Source organism: Canis lupus, chromosome 27 (genome assembly GCF_048164855.1).
Source record: "Canis lupus baileyi chromosome 27, mCanLup2.hap1, whole genome shotgun sequence".
Lineage (NCBI taxonomy): Eukaryota > Metazoa > Chordata > Mammalia > Carnivora > Canidae > Canis > Canis lupus.
This window is the reverse complement of record NC_132864.1, coordinates 29,679,390-29,703,642: the sequence shown is the minus strand read 5'-3', so window position 1 is coordinate 29,703,642 and position 24,253 is coordinate 29,679,390. Positions and strand designations below refer to the sequence as shown.

Sequence of the window (24,253 nt, the reverse complement as noted above, 5' to 3'; positions counted from 1 at the left end):
ACAAGAAGGCAGTGCTTCTGAAGACTGAGGTGGGTTTGTGCCCTACATCTTTAAACCTTTCCAAGGGCTAGATTTTTCTCTCAGCATCTTTTGTGCTGCTGTGCTCCTAACACAGAAAGAAGAATGCCCACGGGGACTGAAAGTAAAGCTGAAGTGTACCAGGAAACAGAAAAAAAAAAAAAAAAAAAAAGCCAACGCAAAATTAAAGCTAAAGCCAATGTCTTACTTTCCCGGATCTGGCATCTGTGTGCATAGCAACCGAAGAGACTGAAAACTCCTCCTAATTGAATGAATATTTGCCATCCCCATAAACACGACTTCACAGTTCGGGTAATACTCTGCAGAGAATAACAATAAAGAGAACAAAAATATGTTGAATTTGAAGCCCACATGGCCAAATTTAAAAGCAGCAAACAGGCTATAAAGCAAGTCCATTATAGCTGCTGACTAATGAAACTGCAATGTTTTGATGCCTATTAGTACAGTCCTTTTATGAGAGGAAAAACATTGCTTGAATTTTAGCTGTTTTTGCAAAAAGGAAAGTTAGATTTGTGAAGATATGGACATAAACAGAAGCTCTTATTTTTTAAGAAAAAGATCTATAGCCTTCCTCACCTCAGGATGACTTCTTGGGCCAAATTTTACAGCTCTGGACTCTCTTGAAAAGAATCTGGCAGGACAGTGCGCTTTGTGCATTCACATTTGGCCTCTGTACCACCTCTTTTAACTTACGGGTGAGGTGGCCTCTGAAGGAGGAGTGTGGAGCCTCTACCCGCTCCATCAGCACACACCTAGCACTAAAGGGGCCCCTCCCTGGACAAAGTCAGCATTCAAACTGTAGGGCTGCTATAGGTCAGGACAAAGGTGCATTGCTAGAGTTCTAGATTTACTGCTTCAATTTCCACCTCAAGTTTTCTAAGTAGAAGCCATGTGGGGAATTTTCTGTGAGGTCAGTGATGAGTAAACCGACTGTCAAACGCAACAAAAAGCTTTTAGAAGGCTGGGATATTGAAGCCACTAAAGCAGCAGCTTCCAAATGTGAACAAGCCTTATTAAAGGGAGAATTTACTTTATCACCCCTATCATATACTCCATTCTGTCACAATGACAAGAAAGACCACCAACACACTATCACCTAAAGGTTGGGAAGGAAGATTTTTTGGTTTTACCGCACCTCCTCCTCCATTTCTTCCCTGAAAAGAAACTACTTTTCAGGGAAGAATCTAAACAGCTTTGCCATTCATTTCAAATTGAGAACTAAGACCACATTGGGCATGGGTTGGACTCACGATAACAGTGTCAGGGGACAAAGCACCATACACCTCACCTGGGCATTCACAGCCTCCTCCTTTGGCTCGGTTCGCCACAGCTGCTGCATAGGAGCGTGCATCCAAGATCAAAAGCTTCTGTGGTTGGATGGCTAAACTTTCCGCTCCTGAAGCATTTGACAGAGAAGAATCTAGGAACATCAGGAGCAGGGATGAAAAACTAAATGAATCAATTTCTCCCAGAATTGTGCAAAATAAGAACCAAAGACACCTATTACAGTACCAAACAAAAAGCAAAATCCCTCAATTAAGTGAACCCCCCCCCCCAACCAGAATCCTTGATACATAGAACTTCTCTCTTTATCTTCCGTTTTGCCTACAGTCTCCTTTATCTCATGTCTACATGTATAGTCTTTTAAGGAAGCCTAATGTCTCTTGCCATGGTCTGGAGACACTCCAGATCCCCTATCATATATACCCCATTCTGTCACAATGACAAGAAAGACCACCAACACACTAACCCTCTTAAACCATGTCTAAAACAGTCTTCTGGTTCTCTGTCAAGACCTTGATTCCTCAAATAATCCCATTAATTTAAGCTTCACCCTCTCTTTCCTATGAAACAAATTCTCTGTCTTACAAGGGAAAGGCCATTTCAAGAAAAAGTTCTCACAAATACTCTAAAAACTTGCTGCCATTGGGCCCAGGAAGCATCTTACCAAACTCCACATCAGAAAGGTCTCCCGCATTGGGAAAGTCTCGAGAACTGTTCCTAGTCGACAGCTTGCTGCCACTTGATCGGGAGTCAGAGGCACAAGCTTTGGCTACTGACTGCACCAGGTGCTCATCATCAGCATTTCGCCAGCCCCACCAGCTGACTTCTGGCTGTCCACAGCGGGCAATGACAGCTCCATTACTCTGGTGCCTGTGCAAAGAACAAGACACAACAATTGCATCCATCTCAGTGGCCCCATTTCAAAGCTCTAAGCTCACACAAAAAGTAAGATAGTAGATTTTAAATGTCTTAATGAAGGGCCTGAGTACAGGTAAGTGATGGGTTAGCTTCAAGTCTCCTCAGGGCAGAAATCTTCTATAGCAACAAGAATAAAGAACAAAACCTATCTGGATCTTTCTAAAAAATCCTACAATTGAGAGACCTTTGTAGAATTACCAACAAAATGATAAGCGTATGCTCTTTAAAAAAGCTAATATTCATAAAGTAAACATCTGAATCTTTAAATTTACTTTTGGAAAATCAGGTGACAAGTAATCTACAAATACTACACCAATTCTGCACTCAATAATGAAACATTAATCTCTCCTTTTTAATACTGCACCCGAATATCCTGGCATAACAGATGCTGTCACAGAAAAATTTGTTTTCACAATAACTTCTGAGGGCCCACTACAGCAACTGTGCACTTATGGTTGGCTTGGGGATTCTTTTCAAAGTCCCAAAGTTCTTTCCAAAGGTATCACCTTTGGGACTCAAACACTTACCTGGCCCACAGTGGACTACTCTACAAAATCCCCTGAGACTTCGTGACTCACAAACTGCTCTTACTATAGGCAGATAGCTCAATGCACCAGCTACCTTTCCTTAAGCTCTTAAAATGAACAGCATAAAACCTCAATAAGCCATATTCTGATCCTTTTCTATTTTTTCTTTTATAGATCCTTTTTTAAAAGTTAAGACCACAAATTTTCCTCAAAAGTCTACTTTAAGATGATACTAAAACCCAGTCTTTTCCTAGTTAGGAATTTAGGTAGGCAATTTTAGCAATTAAAAAGTAATAAAAGTAGTATTTGGCAATCAGGAGGTATAAAGTTCCAATAAATCCTACATGGATGAGCTTGGAGTATGTTATGCTAAATGAAGAGCCAGTCACAAAAGGCCACATAGTGTATGATTCCATTTATTAGAAGTGTCCAGATTGGGCAAGTCTGCAGAAACAAAGTAGATTACTAGTGCCCTGAGGCTAGGAGGATTGGGGAGGCAATAGGGAGTGACTGACTACTAATGGGTCAGGGGTCTCTTTCTGAGGTGGTACAAAATGTACTAAAATGGATTGTAATGATGGTTGCACAACCCTGTGAATCTATTTTTTTAAAAATCACCAAACTGTACACATTAAAAGGCTGAACTATATGTGACAATCACTAAGTTTTTAAAAAGTTATAAAAGTAATCGTTTCATTATAAAACTAAATTATCAGAGTAAGAAGTCAGTAAACAAAAATTTTAAATGCCCCCAATTTTATCTCCCAGAGAGGAAGTGTCCGTGTCCTATCTCCCATTAAAATGTACATACAGGGATGCCTGGGTGGCTCAGTGGTTGAGTGACTGCCTTCAGCTCAGGGTGTGATCCTGGAGTCCCAGGATCGAATCCCACATCAGGCTCCCTCTGCCTGTGTCTCTGCTTCTTTGTGTCTCTCAAGAGTAAATTTAAAAATATTTTAAAATAAATGAGCGAAATAAAATGAAATGTAAATTCAGGGGGGGCCTGGGTGACTCTGTGAAGCATCCAACTCTTGGTATTGGCTCAGGTCATGATCTCGGGGTCCTGTGATGGAGCCTTACACAGGGCTCCACACTCTGCACAACGTCTGCTTGTCCCTCTCCCTCTGCTCTTCCCCCACTTCACGTGTTCTCTCTCAAAGTAATACAATCTTTAAAACAAAAAATCTTAGTACATACATTCATACAACATATAACATATGTGTGAGACAGATGTAAATAAAACATATTATTGAATCTATTTGTCATCTTCAAGGAACAATGTGAGAAAAAATTTTGCTTTTAATCCTAAAGCTCACCAGCAATCAATGAAATTCAGCAAGAACCATATTCCACTGGAACCATCCATTTGCCTGCAATTTTTACATCCTCCCAGACAGAGACAGACAGGTAATGGAAAGCACTTGTGAACATGCTCAGTTGGCTCACCTGCTGAATGGAGCCCAACTGTAAATAAAACCTAATTCCTAAAATGCCTACTAGTATATATAATATGCATTGGAAAACAACGGAGCTGACTGATGTCAACCTTTACAAAAGAGGCTGGCAGGATCTTTCCTGAGCATCCTCTTTCTCTGCAATGCTTCTCAGCAGTGCCCAAGAGGAACAGAAGATGGCACTCTTCAGCTTGGATCTTGGGTTTAAAGGGTCATGGCATTTTAACAGCTATATTCCAACTGAGCTATTGCAATAAGCAGTTTTCTGCAGTCTTCCAAAATACTTTAGATTGCATGATCAAGAACTAAAACAACACAGCTAAAAATCACTAAAGAGCATTTCTACCATTTTAACAAACAAAACCAGGAAAAAGTTATAATTAACATGTCCAATGGATGAGTCCCCCCCACTGAATACTAAAAGCTTCAATTCTATATAGAAACATGTAAATGTTTAAAATATCCTGAAGTTAGTGTTAAGCAAGCTCCCTAAAGGACAAGAAATATCTAATGACTACTCAATGCACAAAGGGGGTTGCTGTGATTTGCACTACAGATGGATGCCCTCTGTACTATTGCTGTGTTAGAGTAATCTCTGTCTTCAATGATAAGTCCAATTAAACACTCTCTCATTACAGTAGGAAAAAAAAACACTAATCGGATGCTAGTTCAGTGTGGTGCTGTCAAATAACTGCTGCTAGCAACCTCAGGAATCATTACTGTAGTCTATAGACAATTTAATTCAGTAAATGTATGCTAGATTCAGAAGCATTTTGCCACCTGGGCTGGCAAAGCAGAGAATGGCAGAGTATCCCCAAAATATTCTTCAACATATCCTTTACAAAGCTCCCTAATAATTTAACAATGCAGTTTGGGGCTCAGAGATACAAGATACATGTTCCAAAACAGAGGCTAGTTCCTAGAAAGCCTATCTGATTTTGTGTAGACTATACCAAAAACTTTCTTCTTTTTTTATGCCAAGGATCGATCGATCTATCTTCCCAAAAACTTTCTTCTTTTTTTATGCCAAGGATCGATCGATCTATCTTCCTTTCTTTTCTTTCTTTCTTTTTTTAAGATTTTATTTATTTGGGCAGCCCCGGTGGCGCAGCGGTTTAGTGCTGCCTGCAGCCAAGGGTGTGATCCTGGAGACCCGAATTGAGTCCCACATCAGGCTCCCTGCATGGTGCCTGCTTCTCCCTCTGCCTGTGTCTCTGCCTCTCTCTCTAGCTGTGTCTCTGTGTCTCTCTCTAGCTGTGTCTCTATAAATAAATAAATAAGGGATCCCTGGGTGGCGCAGCGGTTTGGCGCCTGCCTTTGGCCCAGGGCGCGATCCTGGAGACCCGGGATCGAATCCCACATCAGGCTCCCGGTGCATGGAGCCTGCTTCTCCCTCTGCCTATGTCTCTGTGCCCCTCTCTCTCTCTCTCTCTGTGACTATCATAAATAAATAAAAATTTAAAAAATAAATAAATAAATAAATAAATAAATTTAAAAAAATATTTTATTTATTTATTCATGAGAGACACAGAGAGAGACAGAGACATAGGCAGACAGAGAAACAGGCTTTATGCAGGAAGCCCGATGTGGGACCCCATCCCGAAACTCCGGGATAATGCTGTGAGCCAAAGGCAGACACTCAATGGCTGAGCCACCAGGTGTCCCTATGCCAAGAACTTTCATTTGTAATCCTCTAAGAGCAGATTTCCTTGGAGAAACTGGAAATATAAATTTCATTTATTTATACACTATGGTCCCTAAGAAGGGCTAGGGGAAAAAAAAAAAAAACTCATGGCTCATGCCCTCTAGAATAAATTTTAAAAGGGAAAAAAGGTTTCCCCTGTTTATTCTAAGAAGTTTTTCTTCAACTTGCACTTACAAGACTTCTCAACCAACAAGGAGAATTCACCTAAAGCCCCATACTTTGAAAAGGATAGTCCATCCTCCCTATGCTCAAAGTCTACAAAAAAATCCCTACACCCTACAAAATGCCAGGGCTGATCTAACACAACTGTTGGCCACAGAGCAGCAGCTGGCTGCTTTCCCTATTTGAGCTGGGCCGATCACTGATAAGACGCAAATCCTTTCAGCTTTCCCTGCTCTCTAATTCCTGTGTCATCCTTGCCACTTGAGTGATAGGTAAATTTGGTGACCTACTTTTCTAGGGGTGTCTGAAAACAACAGTGATGAAAATTGAGATTGAAAACTTAATGGATTCCCTGGGCCAGAAACAAACACTTTTTCATCTCTCTCTATTCAGGATGGCCATCAGAATTTGCCATCAGTGGACTAAATGAACAAGCTGGTTACCTCGGTGGAAATTCCACAAGGAGATAAATCCCTTCCTACAACCTCAATATTTCAATGGAATGCTTCCTGGCATAAAAATCTCTAAGCCCCACTGGTTTGGCCCAAATTCAAGGAAAGCCCAAAAAGTCTGTAAGCTGGAAAAATGAAATGGAGAATGTGAATATTATACAGAGATGACATCTGAAACAGTTTCAAAATAAGAAGGAATGACTTCTTTAAATCCTAACATGAGTCCTTAAGAAGTGAACTATTCAATGAATTGTAAAAGCAGCCCCCAGGAATACAACCTACTCCATGTACCGCTTAGAGAAGCCCAGTGTTTACAGATTCATTCAGTTGGCACAGCATACCTGTAAAGTTGAACATCATTCCTATTTTACTAATTAGGAACAGGCCGAGGTTGGGGAATTTATTCAAGGTGTCTCAGCAAGGAGTATCAGTGAAAAGACCTGGACTCCAAAAACTTGTGCTTGCCACCATGCCACCATGCCACCATCCTCTTCTAGAACTTGCCTCCCTTAGTTCTCATGCCTTTGATCTCTAAGATCTTTTATCTAGCCAAGCCCTAGCATTCTTTAAATGCTCTGTCTCAAAACAGGGCTCTTTCATGTGTCAAAGTTTCAACCACAGAGACAATCACAAATGACTCAACTCTCACTTTCTGGAACTCCTCTCTCTCAATTCAAAGGCCAAATTGGAAGTGAAATGTAGTAATACATTATCTTCCCATAGAATGTTGGAAGGAGGGATGCCTGAGTGGCTCAGCGGTTGAATGTCTGCCTTTGGCTCAGGTCATGATCCTGGGGTTCTGGGATCGAGTTCAGCATCAGGCTCCCCACAGGGAGCCTACTTCTCCCTCTGCTTAGGTCTCTGCCTCACTCTCTGTGTCTCTCATGAATAAATAAACTCTTAAAAAAATGTCAGAAGGATCTTAAAATAGCAATACTGAAGACTTATCAAATTTTTCTTATCACTTGAACCATCAGCAAGTGTTCTGGATGTGGTAAGGACTGGTGCGTCACTGGAGAGTGGGCTTTAACAATAAGGAAACACATAATTGCCTGGGAAGTTCTCTGAACCCTTCCCTTCCTCCCAGGTTAGCAGCAGCAGAGCAGCAGACCGTATGCAGTGGGCAGTAGCACCAACCAGGCTGGGCCCTGCCAGGCTTACTTACCTGTAAACGACAGCAGGGATGCGCTTCCAGGACCTGAAGCTTGCTACACTCTCTAGTTCTTTGTCGGTGATCCAGGCAGGCACTATGAGCTCCTGTGGATAGCTACCACACAGCCTAACAGGGAAGGTGAGAAAAAGAGAGTAGGAGAAGAAGACAGGGAGGGAAACGAGGGAGAGACACTATGTGAGTCAACATAAGGATGTTGATCAAACTACCCCAGAGCCAGTTAAAAGGCAATAAAGAGCTTTAGTTAAGTCTTGGCCTACTCAGCAGAACTCGCTGCCTTAGGTGCTCATGTACATACCATGTGATACTATCTTTAGACTCTGCCTTTGGGAGTTTGGTGATCTTAACATCAGTGATTAAAAGGAGTCTACAGGCAGTTACTTCATGTAACTTTGTTTTAACAAACATACAGGTAATTTCTTAACTAGACAAAAGTACACAGTCCAACTATAAAAGCGGAAGTCTGTCATCTCTACCAGACCCCCTTACTCTTTCAGGCTTCTGTCAAAGAGAAACATGTGAAGAAGGACAAGAGCCGACAATTTCAGGTTTCTAGAGACCTTATAGAATTACTAACATATCCTTTGATGGGTCCTAATTATAGGTAACAGGTGCAGGCATAGGTATGTATAAGCAGTACCAAAGTCAGGACATTTGTATACACAATCACAGTCCCACTGGTCCAAGTTAGTAATGTGAGTAAGCCGTTAATCATAACAAGCCGTTGTTTCATTAGGGAGGAAGTCAGTAGCTGCATGCTAGTCAAGCTGGTGCCTCAAAATGCAGGGTTTTTTCCTGATAGGCTTTTTTTACTTACAGGACAGTGTCTCTCTATGGGTATCTCAATATTTTTCAACAGTGAAGGCAAGACCTTTAATTCAAATCCTAAAATACACAAATTCCTCCTTCTCCTGCGCCACCATCCTCTGGCCCTAGCCTACCTCATGCACTAGGGGAAGAGGCGGAAAACACGAAGTAGCTTAGGAATTGGGGGTTTTGATCATTCTGCACTAAATATCTCCATCGTGTTCTCAATTTCCAGAAGATTAAATATCAGGAATTTAAAAGCCACTGAACCAGGAGAATATCTAAGACCAAGAGTAGCTCTATAAACTTAAGACCCACGAATTCCTAAAAATAATCTGGGACACTGTGACCATAGTTAATATGTTAACCATGAGTCTTATTCTTTTGTCTTATTTCTTTTATCTTGTTTAAAACTTAAGAATAAATTTAACTCTCCTTCTTTGTAGTAGAAAGAACTTTCCAATGTCCTGATGATTGGTTCTGAGTAGATAGTGGACTCAGAGACAAAAGTTAATTTTCAAAACCCATATTGAATCGGGATTTTGAAAACCAAATGGCTTTTGAACTCAAACTTTTTTTTTCAACTAGCTTAGCTTAACTCAGTTTTCTGACTTCACCCAATATTCTAATCATTATATTCGTTTTTTAAGTGTTACAGTACATAGTAGTCACTTCTTAAGCAAATACTAGCTGCTTACATGTAGATAAGCAGTTTTCCAACATAGGAAAGGAGGGTTACACATAAGTAAAGTCTGTGGCAGTCTCAGGGTCTCTGAGGCCTCTCCTCCAGTCTCCACCTCCATTCTCTGCTTTGACTTATGACTGAGAACAGGTAAAGGAATGACAGGTCTATAGCTCCTGTTTCTTCACAACACCCCAGGTTTTTAATTCCTTGACCAAGGTCCATGTTAAGAGCTACATACAGTGATCAGCTATAGTTTTTTCCAATGAAAAATGAAATGCTGATGGCTACTCACAAATACACCAGGAAAATGGTTATTGTAATATGAAGGAGTTCAAAAAACATAATGATTAATGTCTCCAACTGCTAGAGGGAATCTTAAGAGGAGAAAAAATACTAATTTAAATCTCCTGAACAATTTTGTTTTGTTTTATAGCAATCCGGACCACCAAAATCATACTAGTTAACTGTCTGCCCCCACACCAAAGTACTTACACCTTCTAAGGAAAAAAGTAATGGGAAATATTTAATAATGATTATATTAATATTTAATGATTAAATGGTCATAGCTATGATGTTAGAAAGAACAGAATACTACTTATGCCTATTTCATAGATTCTGGAGTAAAATTAGTCATAAAAACTAGCTTCTAAGTGTTTTATCACTGGTTTGTGAGATCACTGATTCTATCTCCCATGTGACATCAAGTGGTGATGAGACCAATGGACACTGCCTGCCTACATGTGAACACAACATTGTCTAGAAAATGCACACACCAAGAAGAACAGAGGCATGGAGGGGATAGAAAGGAAGGTTCTAGAATCCTATGAAGCATTACTTTCCACTCCCAGTGTCCAGCAATGGGAACAGAAGGCTCAAGCAGTACTTTGAAGACTGTGCAGTTAGATTTAATAAAATTCCATTGAAAGAAAATGTGTAAGTTCAAATGTTCTGCCACATGAGAACTGACATTTTTGCAAAGGCACTGGCTGTGAAACACGGTCCACAGGCACCCATACAACTCACTTGTACTTCTCATTGATGTTGGAAATTCTCCAGGCGTTGTTCATATCAAAACCCATCCGCTCCACTTCGTTTTTAAACCTTGACGTTACATGCTCCCCTAGGGGGCAAGGACAGCAAAAAGAAAAAAATGAATATCATTTATGCAAAACAGGCAGAATAAAAGCATAGCTACCCTGGCTCAGTTACATAAATAAAATAACATATATTTAGTTTTAGTTTAAAAAGTCCCTGTCAGGATAAAACTATATAAAGGAATGAGGAAATTTTTAACTGAAATATAGCTGATACAATTATGTTAGTTTCAGGCATATGACATAGTGATTTGACAACTGCATACATTATGAAATGCTCACCATAAGTATAAGTGCAGGTACCATCTGTCACCACACAAAGTTATTACAATAGTACTGACTATATTCCCTATGCTGTACTTTATATTCTTGTGACATATTTATTACTTGAAGCTTGTACTTCTTAATCTCCTTCACCTATTTTCCCTATCCCCAACCTCCCTCCCCTTTGGCAACCACCAATATGTTCTCTGTATTTGATTGAGTCTGTATCTATTTTTTTGTTTGTTCATTTTTAGATTCTACATATAAGTGAAATCCTATGGTATTTGTCTTCCTCTGCCTTATTTCACTTAGCATAATAACCTCTAGATTCCTTCCATGTTGTCACGAATGGTAAATTTTTTTATGACTCAATAATACTCCTGTGTGTGTGTGTGTGTGTGTGTGTGTGTGTGTGTATACATATGCCACATCTTTCTTATCCATTCATCTACTGATGAACACTTGGTTGTTCCCACGTCTTGGAATTTTGATCAAGAATTATGTTATCTCATTTAATCACTACTACCAACTCAGGATGGTTATTACCAAGTTCATTTCACAAAGGATAAAACGGAGACTGAGAGAGCTTATTAAGGCATGTTTGTCTAGTCCCAAAACCCAGTCCTCATTATATGGACTACTCTCCTTTTCCACACTCACAGTATACCTAAAAAATAAAATCAACAAGTTCACTAAGAATAGTAGTAATTGAAATCTCCGACTCCTCATCAGAAACCTTATGGGCCAAATTTCAAAACTTGAGTATTCTGGAGTTTAAGGTGGTATATATACTATAGTATTAGATTAATGCTCTCAACAGAGTCTACTAATCAAACATTAATATTTCTACAGTAAAATGCATGGATAGTTCACACTAAATGGAATAAGTAAAGCAACAAATAGCTTCATGTCAGCTCAGATCATATCAAGCCACCAAATAAAAATCTTTTGATTTTCAGAGTCTCACAGATTACAGAACTGCAGATAAGAGATCACAAAATTGTAACTGCCAGTACCCAAGAATCTCAGAAAACACAATGCTACTAAGTAAAGTGCTAAGCATTTGTAACATTCACCCAAACAAGTAAAACCCGCCTACATCTGCTAATGAAATTGGCTTTCTCTTCCTAAAGACAGCAAGCAACAAAGGCGTAAGTGAACCTAACATAAAAGTCATTAAATCTGAAATAACTTTCTTCCTTGAAAACATAGAGTCCTAGGGCAGTAAAACAAATAAAAAACCACTAAGCATTATCTCTAATATGTAGTGTTACAGGCTGTAAAATAAATGCTGGTGGGGGCTGGGAGAAACTACAATAACAAATACAAGCATAAAGCAGACTGCTTTGGTGATCAAAGTATAAAGCTTTGCTCTCCCTGGGAAAGGAGCTTCAGAATAGGAAACCGCAATTACTCAAATGAAGGACAATTCCACAAAACTACTTCCCATTTAAACTGCTTTTCTTGAGCTTAAACTAGGTATTATAGGTTTCCTGAAGGAGAGCTATAAAAAGATGAGGTGCAGAGATGCAGGAAGAAATAATCAGCTGAATACATCCCATTTTGGAAAAGTTTTAGAAGTGATGTAGGCTTTCAAATAGGAAAAAAGCTATCTGAAATGGGGTGGCCATCTGTCTACAAACTGCAAGTAACAGTGACCATCAAGAATATTAAAGAATCCTTCATTTTTTAAAATTGCTATCTAAAAACTATAAAACTATGATGTTTCATTAATTGATGAGATTTTTCCCACCTGTGATAGAGCTCCAAGTCTTTGCAAAAGGTAAAAGTACTTTAATTAATGACTCTTAACATTAGTACCTCCAATCTTAGCATAAACACACAGATACCCTAAAAGGTCCCTCTAATTTTAAAATAATCACTGACAAATCACCATCAGCAGCAGCAATTTGCCCAAAGAAATGCTTAGAATCACTATCAGGAGCATGAAATTCTGAGCTACACACAAAGAAATATATACTGTGTAGCAAGCATAAAATATGTCACCAAGTTCCTTGAAAACAAGGGAGTTTTAATCACCTATGTATCTTCTAAAACAGAGACTTCCTAACTCTGAAAATGACCATCACAACCCACAATAAGAATTAGGTTTTACATAATTCAATACAAGTTTATTTTTAAGAGTTTCACAAAACTACCCACCCTTACTATGTGTGATGCATTTTGATATTTTCATTTCATTTTGTATTTCATTCCTGAAAACTTTTGATTTCATGACCCACAAGTGGACAATAACTTAGTTTGAAAAGTAATGCTTAAAAAAAATCTAGAAATAGACCTTGAATACATGAGTAATTCAATTGGCTTTTGCCAAATTATGTTAGAAGTTCCCTTATGTTTATTCAGCTAGAAAAGTCAATGCTAAGCACATCTATTTGCTGATTTCCCTTAAGAATTTCCCTCTAAGAATTCTTAGGTTTCCACTGATCCAGTATTAGATATCCTATAATATCCCATTTGAAATATTATGGTTATAAGTTTTTTGTCTGGCTTTATATTTCCATTTCAACCCTCTTGTCTGCCCTCCCCCATCCCCAAGTGAGGATGTATCCTTTTTTAATGTTTAATATTTCTTTTACAAAAAATGCAAACAGTCCAGCAATTCTTATTTTAGTAGAAATGAGGACCTTTTTAAAGCAATGAGCCCCTCTATCATAACCAGTGTCAATAGTCAGTCTAAACCCCAGCCCCCATAAAAGCCTAGCTCCCTGGGTGATTCTGCGCCCATGTTGATATTCAAGTCCAGCCTAAAGTTCTGAAAAAAGAGCCAATTCTCTATCCAGGATATGAGGAAGAAGAACTGCACCAGAGTCAGAGAAGGTGAGAACCAGCCCTCAATCACTCTTTTCTATGAACAAAGATCCCAGTATAGTCATCAAAATGTATATTTAATGGACTTCATTCAAACTCCTAAGACAGACTTTGCTGGTAAGGGCTTTTACTTTATACTAAATAGGCAGCTGCACACCAGTTTTAAGACCTAAAGTCCTATGTTCTTTGTGGTTTAAACAAGATGTGCTCAATGGGCCTTTCACAGAAGAGAGGTCAGAGACATGGGCCTGATATACTAAACTAACAACTGAACTGCGCGGTCATTTGTTAGGACTCCTGTTGGATGCTGAAGTACAGAATGATCACCAAGAAGGCAACTACAATGAAGAGAAGAAAACTGAGCACATGACAGAGAAGCTTTAAGCTTTCAGTCCATTCCTTTATTTAGAATTTGAAATGGGTCTAAGAGTGGAGTCAAGGGTTTTGCAAAGACTTTTTCAAGTTTCACAGATGACTCCAATAACAACAGCAATATTGAGACTTTTTCCAAAGCAGATTAAGACTCAGAACTATGGCCAAAATGTGGCTGACTTAACTATGACAGCATCAAAAGTCAGAAACTAAGATTTATATGAATACAAAGTAATGATGCAATTTTCCCATTCCCTTCCTTCCAAACACATTCTACTCTTAGCAAACTAGGCAGAGAACAATCCATAAAAGGCTTTATTAACCACTAAAAGACTAACTTCAAACCTTTAGAGTCTATGCTTATGATCTCATACGTTGGAGCAGATTATACAAAGGCATCACTTTGAAATATCTCAAGTGTTGTCTCACCCTAAAGATGACTTACAACAATGTGGTTGTCTGGTATGCTCATATTTGGTGAGTAGTGCTGTAGCCACCATAACACTCAACAATATTGAGTGGAGACAGAAGAACCAGGTTGACTGGCTTTAAAAATGCTACCACAGCATTTTTTATTAAGAGCAAGGATCCCCCCTCTGTACTCCACAGTGAAAATATATAAAAAGCAAAAAGCCATATCTACACACACACTCAAATCAAGCCACTGAAGTACAATAAGATACCATATAAGTGGTGACAGGTTAACTTCAGTGTGGATTTGTGACATATTAGGAAGAAACAAAATACAACTGTTACTCAGAGTTAAGCTCCAACCAATCAGTTACAATGGCATCACCTTATATATTCACAATTTCCAAAATGTTCTGACAAGCATGGCACATAGGAAGCACTCAAATATTTACCAAATTGAACTCTCCAGCAATAACATTTAATCTTCAGGATACCCAGATCAGCTTGGGAAGAAAGAACAGGAATGTCTCAGCTTGAAGAACAAAGAAAACTAAAGTACAGAGAAGACAAATGTCATGCCCAATATCATTTTTTGAGTTAAATGATAAAGTATGGGGTTGAATTCAGGTTCCCTAGTTCTTAAATGAGTACTCTACCCCCTAAACATCTCCATGCATCACAAATGAATGAAAAGACAGAGAACATTATGGACATCTAGACATATTCTGATAGTCAAAGAGTAACAGGTATTAGGAAGAGAAGGATCTGGGGACCAAAGTCATCCCAGCTCAAGAAAAAGCCATCTATAGCTAAAAGAGTGACGTTCTGACCTGCTTAGCAATATCCTAAGAGATGGCTCAAATCCAAAAGAAACTTATTTTATCAAGGAAATAAGGAATCATCTAAAGAGATGAGGAATTTTCAGTCTGCAGTTGTGAGAAAACAGGATAGGAGAAAAAGCAAGCCTTGTTGACTAACTAACCTAAAACTGGGGAAATGCCCTTTAGAGTTAGGAGTCTTAAACAACTGAAGTTCTTATATAACATCATGCAGCAAGATATAACTCACTAACTTCATTATCTTAGGAAATGGTAGAGACTAAAAATTTAATAAGACACACTAAAAATTAAGCAAAAATACATGTAAGATTTATGCATTTCACTGTAAATAAACTTTACCTTGGGGGAAAAAAACCCTGAAAAGAGCCATAACAACCACAAAAACAAAATACAATGTCATCTCAATAAAGAAGGAAAAAGAAAGATGCAATGAATGAAGAAGTGAAGTCAGAGACAGTTTAAACACATTCTCATATGCTATCAAGGATGGTGTGGACTCTTGTGGCTTTCTCTGGGTTTCACTGGCCTGACCAGGCTCATAGGTAGCTTGGATTCCTGAGGCTTTCCTTGTAGCTCCAAAAGGGCAGTGCCTATTTTTCATCTCTGTATCCACAGCACCCCACACAGTCCATTCTCAATAGCTAAGAACTGGTCTTAGCTCTGTCACTGACTGGCAGTGAGACTTGGCAACAGGCTATACCTCTGAGTTCTACTTTTTTGTCTCCCAAAACAGAGACACAAAGGCTATCCTGTCTGCTTGATGAGATCATGAGTTAAACAAAAGTATATATCAAAGCATCTTTAAAAATAAGATGATGCTTATGTTATATTTTAATTATGAACTAAAACTTTCAACCAGTGAATGAGTCAGGAAACAAAGTGATGCAAGAAAGCTAAATTAGTCTCAAATGTTTAAAACGACCCACGGCAGAATGGTTAAGATAGAAAACTCAGGATTAAAAACTGAGGTTTAAAGAAAAGAGTCCTAAGAGTAAGCTGCTCACAGCTTACTGCTGTGAGACTCACAACTTTTCACTGCTTAGAAATTCAAGACTTTGCTTCCAGGCTGGTCATACTAAAGACTGAGTGTTGGACCAGCAAAATTTTATTTGTGGCAGCAAAAGTTTACAGGCAACTATATGTGAAGAAATAACATGAACTTGATCCAAGCCATATCTGAGGGAGAAAGACAAAGCGGAACAAAGATCTGCTGGGAAGTCAGGAGGCCTGAGCTCCAGCACAGGCTCAGTTTTTCTGTCCTGAGGCGAGTTACCTGGCCTCTCTAGACCTCTCTTTTATCACCTATGAGATGACAGGGGTGATAACAGGAAATCTCTGACTTGAAAATAAGAAGATAGGGAAAGGCCATTTTGTATGCCACTATTCTGTGTCCTACCTTTGCATATCTCTGGACCTTTGTTCATGCAACTTGTGTTAATATTTTCCTCCTTCCTCTAACCAATGAATTCTTCTTTATTCTACCTTCAAAGCCTACTCAAAAGCCACTTTGGATGTGAAGTCTTCCCAAATGTGCAACACTCATGGCTCCCTTCCATTAGGCTTCTTACAATTCCCATTAAACCTCAATAAAGTTGTTTTTAGGCTCAGTTGATGGTGATGCCAAATCTAGTTTTCTTCTCTTCCTTCAAAAGGCAGGACACATGTTTTGTAAGCTTAGAAGAATGATGGGCACATGTTAGGTGCTCCATAAAATATACACTGAATGAATACATGTATGCTTAGGAGTCCCATTTCATGTTAAGGGTACTTCAAACAGTAGTTCAATAAAGCCATCATTTGCACATTTTAGAAGAGTCTACCTGGTCTGCACAGGTCTCCATGTTGTTCTTTTTCACTGGCATAGACTTCCATGCACCAAGCGTGGTATGCAAATGAGAAGAGATCTTCTATTTTCGCAGGTGGTCGGATTGCATTGTTCAGCCTCTTGAGCCACTCTTGACATTGCTCAAAGGTTGAGAACTGACACCTTTGTAAAGCCAAATAAGTATGGATGTAATTAGAAGGCAGTTGACAATGGAACTAAGGGAAGCTACCACTTCAAGAGTGTCTACCTCCTGGTGCAGTGACAACTACAGTCAAGGAAGCATTAGAGATAGTCATTTTTATGTTTATCATTTATAATAAAAAGTCCAACAAATTTTAGCCAATGGTACAAAATGTCAAAAAGGAAAAAAATGGGCATGTGGAAAACTTTTTAGGCTGATGAAATCACTACTGAGACTACTTAATGGTAATTATTAAAGTAAAACAGCAATCTTCTCTTCCATGAATAGGTTTCCTTCTACATCTTCCACCAAAGCTTTAAAAAGGCTGTCAAGAAATACATTTAGGAGAAGTTCATTTTGTTTTGATATGACATATCAGGCCAGCTCAAAAATAAATCACAGCATAACCTTCAGCCAGTTAGATAATAATTTCAAAATCTGTCTAGTCAGCAATTAGAATAAATCAGCAACTACAGATGAAAAATAAAACATATTACATTGAAACTTTCAGCTATGACCATGTAGAGAACAAACAACTCTATTATGAATTGCAATTTTAGATACATATTAGATTCAATTAGGGCAAAAAATACTTCACCTTTTCAAATGTGTTTAAAATGGAGTAATTAATAAATACGCTTTTTAAATATGAGTTGTAGCTAGTATCTACCAAAAGCAAGCCAAATCTCAATGGCTAAAAGGCAACTAATTTACGTGAAAACCAAGGAGGGTCACTTAAACCTCTCCCTCATCCCAATCAATATGGCTCATCATTATGCCAACATATGGTGTTAACTGGTACTCCAAAATTATTCAAAGAGATAAAGTAAAAACTTGGGGAATTTAGAATTTCTAGAGCTACTAAATTTAAAAACACATTTCATAGGCATCATTTTGCAACCACTATAGTAAGGATTGCATCCGATAAAAACTATAATGGTAAAGATTACATCAGATAAAAACCGTAATGGATGTTAAATCAATGGAGAAACTTGATGAGAAGCAAGATATTTTCATTGTCTTAAAGTGCCTCCCATAGACTGTTCATTAGTTGCAAGGGAGAAAATGTAGAAATTATACAGAAAGCAGGTGACATTTTGACAAGAATGATCAAAATTAATATCACCAATAAGGGACAGATGGACACTGCTTGCCTCCAGATGTAATAGAGTACCCTGAGAGGAACACAATCTCACACATATAGTACTGCAGCTGAGAATATACAACCTCAATTTAACCATGAGGAAACACTTTACAGACACAAAATGAGAAACATTCAACTAAAATAAAAGATTATATTCTTCAAAATGTGAATGTCATAAAAGACAAAAGTGGTCCAAAATGTGTTAGATTAAAAGAAGGCTACAAGGTCACCTGGGTGGCTCAGCAATGGCTGAGTGTATGCCTTTGGCTTAGTCAGCTCTTTTTCCCAGGGTCTTGGGATCACATCCTGAATCAGGCTCCTCATGGAGAGCCTGCTTCTCCCTCTGCCTATGTCTCTGCCTCTTTCTCTGTGCTCTCATGAATAAATAAATAAAATCTTTAAAAGGAAAAGAAAAAAGAAAAATGAAATGAAACAGAACGAAAAGAAGGCTACAGAATCATAGCAACTAAATGCAATACCTGACCTTGCATAGATCCTGTCCTGAACAAGATGGGGGTGGTGGTGGTGAGAGGAATGGTATGAAGGGCATTATTAGGTCAAGTGACAAAACTAGAACATGGATAAAAGTATTATGGGTGTAAAGTTGTGAAGTTGATAATGATACTATAGTTATGTAAGAAAATATCCCTATTCCTAGGAATGCACACCAAAGTATTTCAGAGTGAAAAGCCAAGATTACATAACTTACTTTCAAATCGTTCAGAAAAAGAACCCTTTAATCACACACACACACACACTGCAAACAATGGAAAGCAAATGGGGTAAAATGTTAACAATATTGATGTTCTTTGTAATATATTAATTACTGCACTTTTGTAAATTTGAAATTACTTCCAAATAAATTTTTAAATCACTTTTCAAATAGCAAAGTAGCCTAAAGATGAAATATTCCAGGCACTAACTACTTAGAAAATATTCCTAACAAGGTTGACCCTCAAAGGCTGTTTTTTTGTCACCAAACCATGGGTCCATTCTTTTAAAAATATGTATTTTCCACACTAAACATCAGCAAAAACATGTCACATACCTGATAACTTTGCAGTCTTTGCACGTCAAATGAAGCTGAAATATATCTCGGCATTCAACACTTTCTATAAGCTGTAATGGAACCTGCAATTAAAAAAGATGAAGTCCCCTTAGTCAAGAAGGCATTGATCCTGCAGTTCTTTCAATGGGTCCAATAAGAAAGATTCAAATCTCTATAGGGGAAAGCAGCAAAAAGAACTGCAAATTTATCTGGATCAGTAGTATGCAAGTGATTTACTACTGAGTGAATTAGCATTTCCCTTCCTTACCCTCTAAATCAACAGCCTCAAGTCATGTTTGAGTATGAAGACAAGCAATGAAGAGGAGGCACCACCTCTGGAAAAACAGGGAAATATGTCATCTCTCAAGTATCAAACTCAATCTCTCCAAGTACTACTTTACACTCTACAGCTAGCTGTGATTTGCAATGACAAAGGAGCTGAAGGGAAGCAGAATGGTAATCTTGTCTTGTTTACGGAGAAGTACAGATCAAGGTGACAGTAGGACTACACTTATTTGCCCCAAATGACTAAGTAGGCTTGTGGCTTTGTGTCAGCAAAGGAGCATCCTGCAAAAGACTGGAGATCTAAACTGCCTGCAAGCTGCACAGAAAAGACATGGCCGCTTGTCAGGCTCTGTGCTCAGTAGAGAAGACTCATAAGCATCAAAGAGGAGGGAGCAGGCCACATGGTGGTCAAAGCTAAAACTAGCTAGGTCTAATTTGCTTCAAAGACAGGAGGATCCCTGTTTGCCAAGTGGGACTTGAGGTATGAACAAGCTGGAATGGTTCTCCCACTGCCAATCTGGTGAGTAGACTCTACTGAACACAGAAGCAGGACAACAGTGGAAGAGGACTGTGAAAAGGGAAGGGAGGCAGATAGGGGAAGCATCTGAACAGGGTGACAAATCCTTAAGTTGACATGAGAATCTTCCCCCTCTTGGCTCAATTCACCTTGACTCAACCCCTGGTTTCAAACAGCAATTTCCAAAATTTCTCAAGTGAGCCTGGTAAGATAATTGTAGATACACTCATTCCTTACAGAAGGGGTAGACCACCGTCTCTTATATTGTATCATGCCCAGGCAAAACATGGCTCTGGGAATTGCAAGTAACATTCCAACCATTCATAGTTAGCATGGTAAGAGGCAGGCAGTCTCCAAGACAGAAACAAGAGAGTGCTGCCTACACATGGTGGCCATCATATTATCTGAGCCAGTTTCACAAACAGGATTCCTGCAAACCCTGCCCCACCATGCAGTTCCAAGTCAGCCGAGAACTCTCAGAACAATGACATGAGAATTAAAAAGAAGCCCAATGCTAGATGTCTGGGACAAGAAACAGAAACTGGGGCAGGGATTAAATAAGAAAAGAAAGTAAAATAATGACTGGGAGTTTCTACTTCAGGACCAAAGCCTTCTTGTTTAGTTCTAAGTCTATAATCTACAAAATTCCCTTATACTTGTTATAGGACTGGGAATAAGTGAAGATTTCTTGACTGTGTTCAGAGAAAAAAGGAACTTTGGCCTTGTTAAGTCCCTAACCACAAGGTGCTGTGAAAAACTGCAGCTGATACAGCTAAAAATTCTTTCAAGACCTGTACATCTCAGAAGGAAAAAACAATATATATCAATCAGTAGAGATAAATCGTAAAGGAAGAGTAGTCGATTAAAAAGATGGAGATGGGGGCACCTGGGTGGCTCAGCTGAGTAAGAATCTGCCTTTGGCTCAGGTCATGATCCCAGGGTCTGGGATGGAGCCCTGTGTTGGGCTTCCTGCTCAGGGGGAGTCTGCTTCTCCTCTCCCCCAGTTTGTCCCCTCTCTCTCTCTCAAATAAATAAAATCTTTAAAAAAAAAAAGAAAAAGATGGAGAGTGGAAGATGACACTGATTTGTTTGCAGGCCAGTCCTCTGATGTGCTGTAACAGACTCTCATATCGTTTTGCTATTTTTTTTTTCTTTTAATGTACCCCCTACCCCGTTCTCCCTCCCTTCCCAAAAGTGGGTGCAAAACTGACAATTAAGAGACCTGAATTCTATTTTCAATTTTCTAAAATTTTACCAACTAAAATTCTGCCTGCTTCCTGACTTCCTCGGACCAGTTCTCAAGTCTCCTTATGTTTTCCAAACATCAAACGGTCACAACATAGAAGTCTCAGGCAGAGGAACAGAAGAGTCTAGAGTGGAGTGAGGTAATCCACATGGAGAGGCTGCTCTCTCAGAAGTCCCCTGCATCCCAGGTCCCATTCAATCACCTTCCTTATAACTATGAAATTTGAAAACCAACTAATGGTATTAGCAGCTCCTCCAAGGAGTGAAGGAGCCTGTGCTACTTCTGCTACAAAGAACAGATAAGCTTTATATCCCCTTCTGTTGGATTAGACCCCAAGGGCCTGTGTCCAGACTTCCAGAATAATGAAACATCTCAGAGCATGCAAAATATTTGCTACCTAAAACATATCTGATATGCTAATATTCACACATTTTAACATCACATATTTAAGAAAGAAGGATAAAAATACCGGATGCTAGTATGCAGATTCTACTAGCAAGTCACCAGAAACAACCATGTGTACTCAGGTCATAGATATGAAAAACAGCAGATGTTAATGCTCATGCAAATCATCACATGCAGGAAAGTTTAATATGCAGCAATAAAAAAAAGAGACATATAAGAGAGAAATACCTGATTTTATATCAAATGAACTCCCTCTTTTCTTCTCCTTTCTACCCTAACATTCCCTTCAGTGTTCCCTCCACAGACTGCCTCCTCTTCCAAAAAGGCAGAACAGGCCTTCTTTTCCTCTTCTGCACCCAACCAAAATGCACTAAGTTTCTCTACTTTTTTTAAGACCTACTCCACTGCTTTAGGTTTCTCAATTTTCCTCACATATCAAGAGGATCCCTTACCATTTTTGTAACCAGACACATCCAATATTCAATCCCATTAGCAAACAATTATGGATCATCTGCAATCTATACCATTGAATCCAGGCCATTTTACAGCCCAGGGAGGTTAAGCCTCTACACTCTAAGTTACTGGCAAAGACAGGATCAGAATCCATGTCTGTCTTCTAGCCTAGGCTCCTTCGATTATAATAATGCACCTTTCTTTCTTCCTCTAAGATTGCCTCTCCTTTCTGTATAAGCTGTATTTTAGTTTTTCTTTCAAGACTAACTGGCCTCTCCACCAGGGACCTTTAAGAGAAAAATAGAATTTAAACCAGACTCCTTATGGACAGTTCTATCCATGGAAGAGTAGGAAGAAATCTAAAGTCACATTCAAATCCTCCCTAGCCCACTGATTCAGTGTTTTGTAGCAACTCATTTTCTTTTTGCTCCTTTCTCCTCTACCTTGTACCTGCCAGATAATTCTAACTTCCTTTACAGTGATTTTCCTCTTATAATCTCCACCAAACTCATGCTCAAAACAATGCATCAGACACACTCAGTACTATTAATTCCTCCAAAGGCCAACAGTTATATCATGGACACCAAAATTCATAAGAGCATCAATCCAAAAAAGCAGAAGAGCAGCAGTTAAAATTTTTAATAGACATGCACAGTACTAAAGATCCATAGTACTGTCTCACTCCGAGGGAATTTTATGTCAGCATACCCTAATACGTTTACTTTAATTCATTCAGGGTGTTTGTACGTGCGCACATGCACATGTGCATTATTTTCAAGCATCAGAATTCAAAAGTGGGAGAATTTCTACCTTTTATAAACAGTGCACTTTATAGAGCCTGAATGGAAAATACCAATCCTGCACATACAGTTTAAGTAAAAATGGTAGTAACAGTGTAAATTACGAATCTAAACCTAAAATCTGTAATAAACTGTGGAATATCTAGGCCCTAAATCTCATATAAAAACCAGTCAGAAATAGACCGTCACAGGTTAAAGACCCAAACTCTTTATTGCTCACCTTTTATATTTACAAACTGCTCTTCAAGCACTGATTCAGAGACCTCAGAAACCTCTGCTGGCATATGAATGCTGTGGCCAAAGTGCATGAAGGGTTAACAATACCTCCTTCTGATGCTTGGGGAATAAAGATTTTTGCCGTACTACAGTTAGACAACTAAAAAATGTAAAAAAAAAAAAAAAAAAAAAAAGCCAAGGAAAGTGTTTGCAGCTACTACATTTCCACATTTTTCCTAAGAAGCATTAATAGACCAGCCTGGAAACAAAAGTTCTAATGTCCTTTTAAATACTAATGTTAATTTTACAAATCATTCCTAATTGAAATTCACTTTACATTTTGTGAAGATCACAATTCCTCTTGTTTATGTATGAACTGTGGGGTTTTTTCCTCACTCCACAAATTGTTGTCATCATTGTATACCAGTAGTACTTTGTCTAGTAAGAGGAAAGGGACTCATGCAGAGAGGACAAATTCTGCTGCTTTGCAAGGTAAGCATCTGACAGTCAAAACCAACTTGTTCCAAAGCACAGGTGCAAAAACCACCCAGGATTCTCATGCTACTTACTGGGATTTCAGAAGCAGCAGATTGAGAGGCAGTCTATTGAATTACACAACAAAAATTGTTTTAAATTCTCATGAATTCCACTTGAACACTTACTTGTTTATAAATGAGCTAAGCAAAGAAATATACCTGTACACATGTAAAAATACAGTTTGGGAAAAGCACAGAATGGGAGCAATTCATACCTTAAATGCTACAAATGTATTTTCCTACAGATGTTCTTTATTCTAGGACTTAGAAACCTGACACCCAGCGAATATGTTTAAATAATGATGTTATGGTATCTATATCTACAGACATTTTTTATTCAATGTGCTGTAAAATTAAAAGAGAATATATGATATCAGGTAGCTATTTAAAATCTGATGGTAAGTCATTTTCTCAAGTGCTAAACATGTTGACTTAAAAGCACACAAAATGATGCAAACCAGAGCAAGCCACAATATAAACGGGAACATTTGGGCTTCGGTGGTTGAAATGTGTTTGATTTAGTTATTATAACCTTTAAGGGGAGTCCCTTGATCTCATGTATTTTACTGAAATACTTATCC

General features: G+C 38.7%; 1 protein-coding gene across 15 annotated transcripts in view; it reads right to left on the bottom strand.

The window, feature by feature from the left end:
* The window catches only part of MTMR3 (myotubularin related protein 3), a 141,377-nt gene that overhangs the window by 18,153 nt on the left and 98,971 nt on the right, over positions 1–24,253 (bottom strand). For 11 of the 15 annotated variants that reach the window (XM_072803193.1, XM_072803192.1, XM_072803198.1 and 8 more), the window contains 8 exons: positions 23,706–23,738; positions 19,215–19,297; positions 16,837–17,003; positions 10,228–10,324; positions 7,707–7,820; positions 1,988–2,193; positions 1,328–1,459; positions 227–338 (listed from right to left, as the gene is read on the bottom strand). In XM_072803193.1, coding sequence (XP_072659294.1) covers positions 227–338; positions 1,328–1,459; positions 1,988–2,193; positions 7,707–7,820; positions 10,228–10,324; positions 16,837–17,003; positions 19,215–19,297; positions 23,706–23,738 — 944 coding nt within the window. The remainder of the gene's footprint in view (positions 1–226; positions 339–1,327; positions 1,460–1,987; positions 2,194–7,706; positions 7,821–10,227; positions 10,325–16,836; positions 17,004–19,214; positions 19,298–23,705; positions 23,739–24,253) is intronic. The other 4 variants (XM_072803190.1, XM_072803195.1, XM_072803197.1 and 1 more) reach the window with 1 other exon arrangement.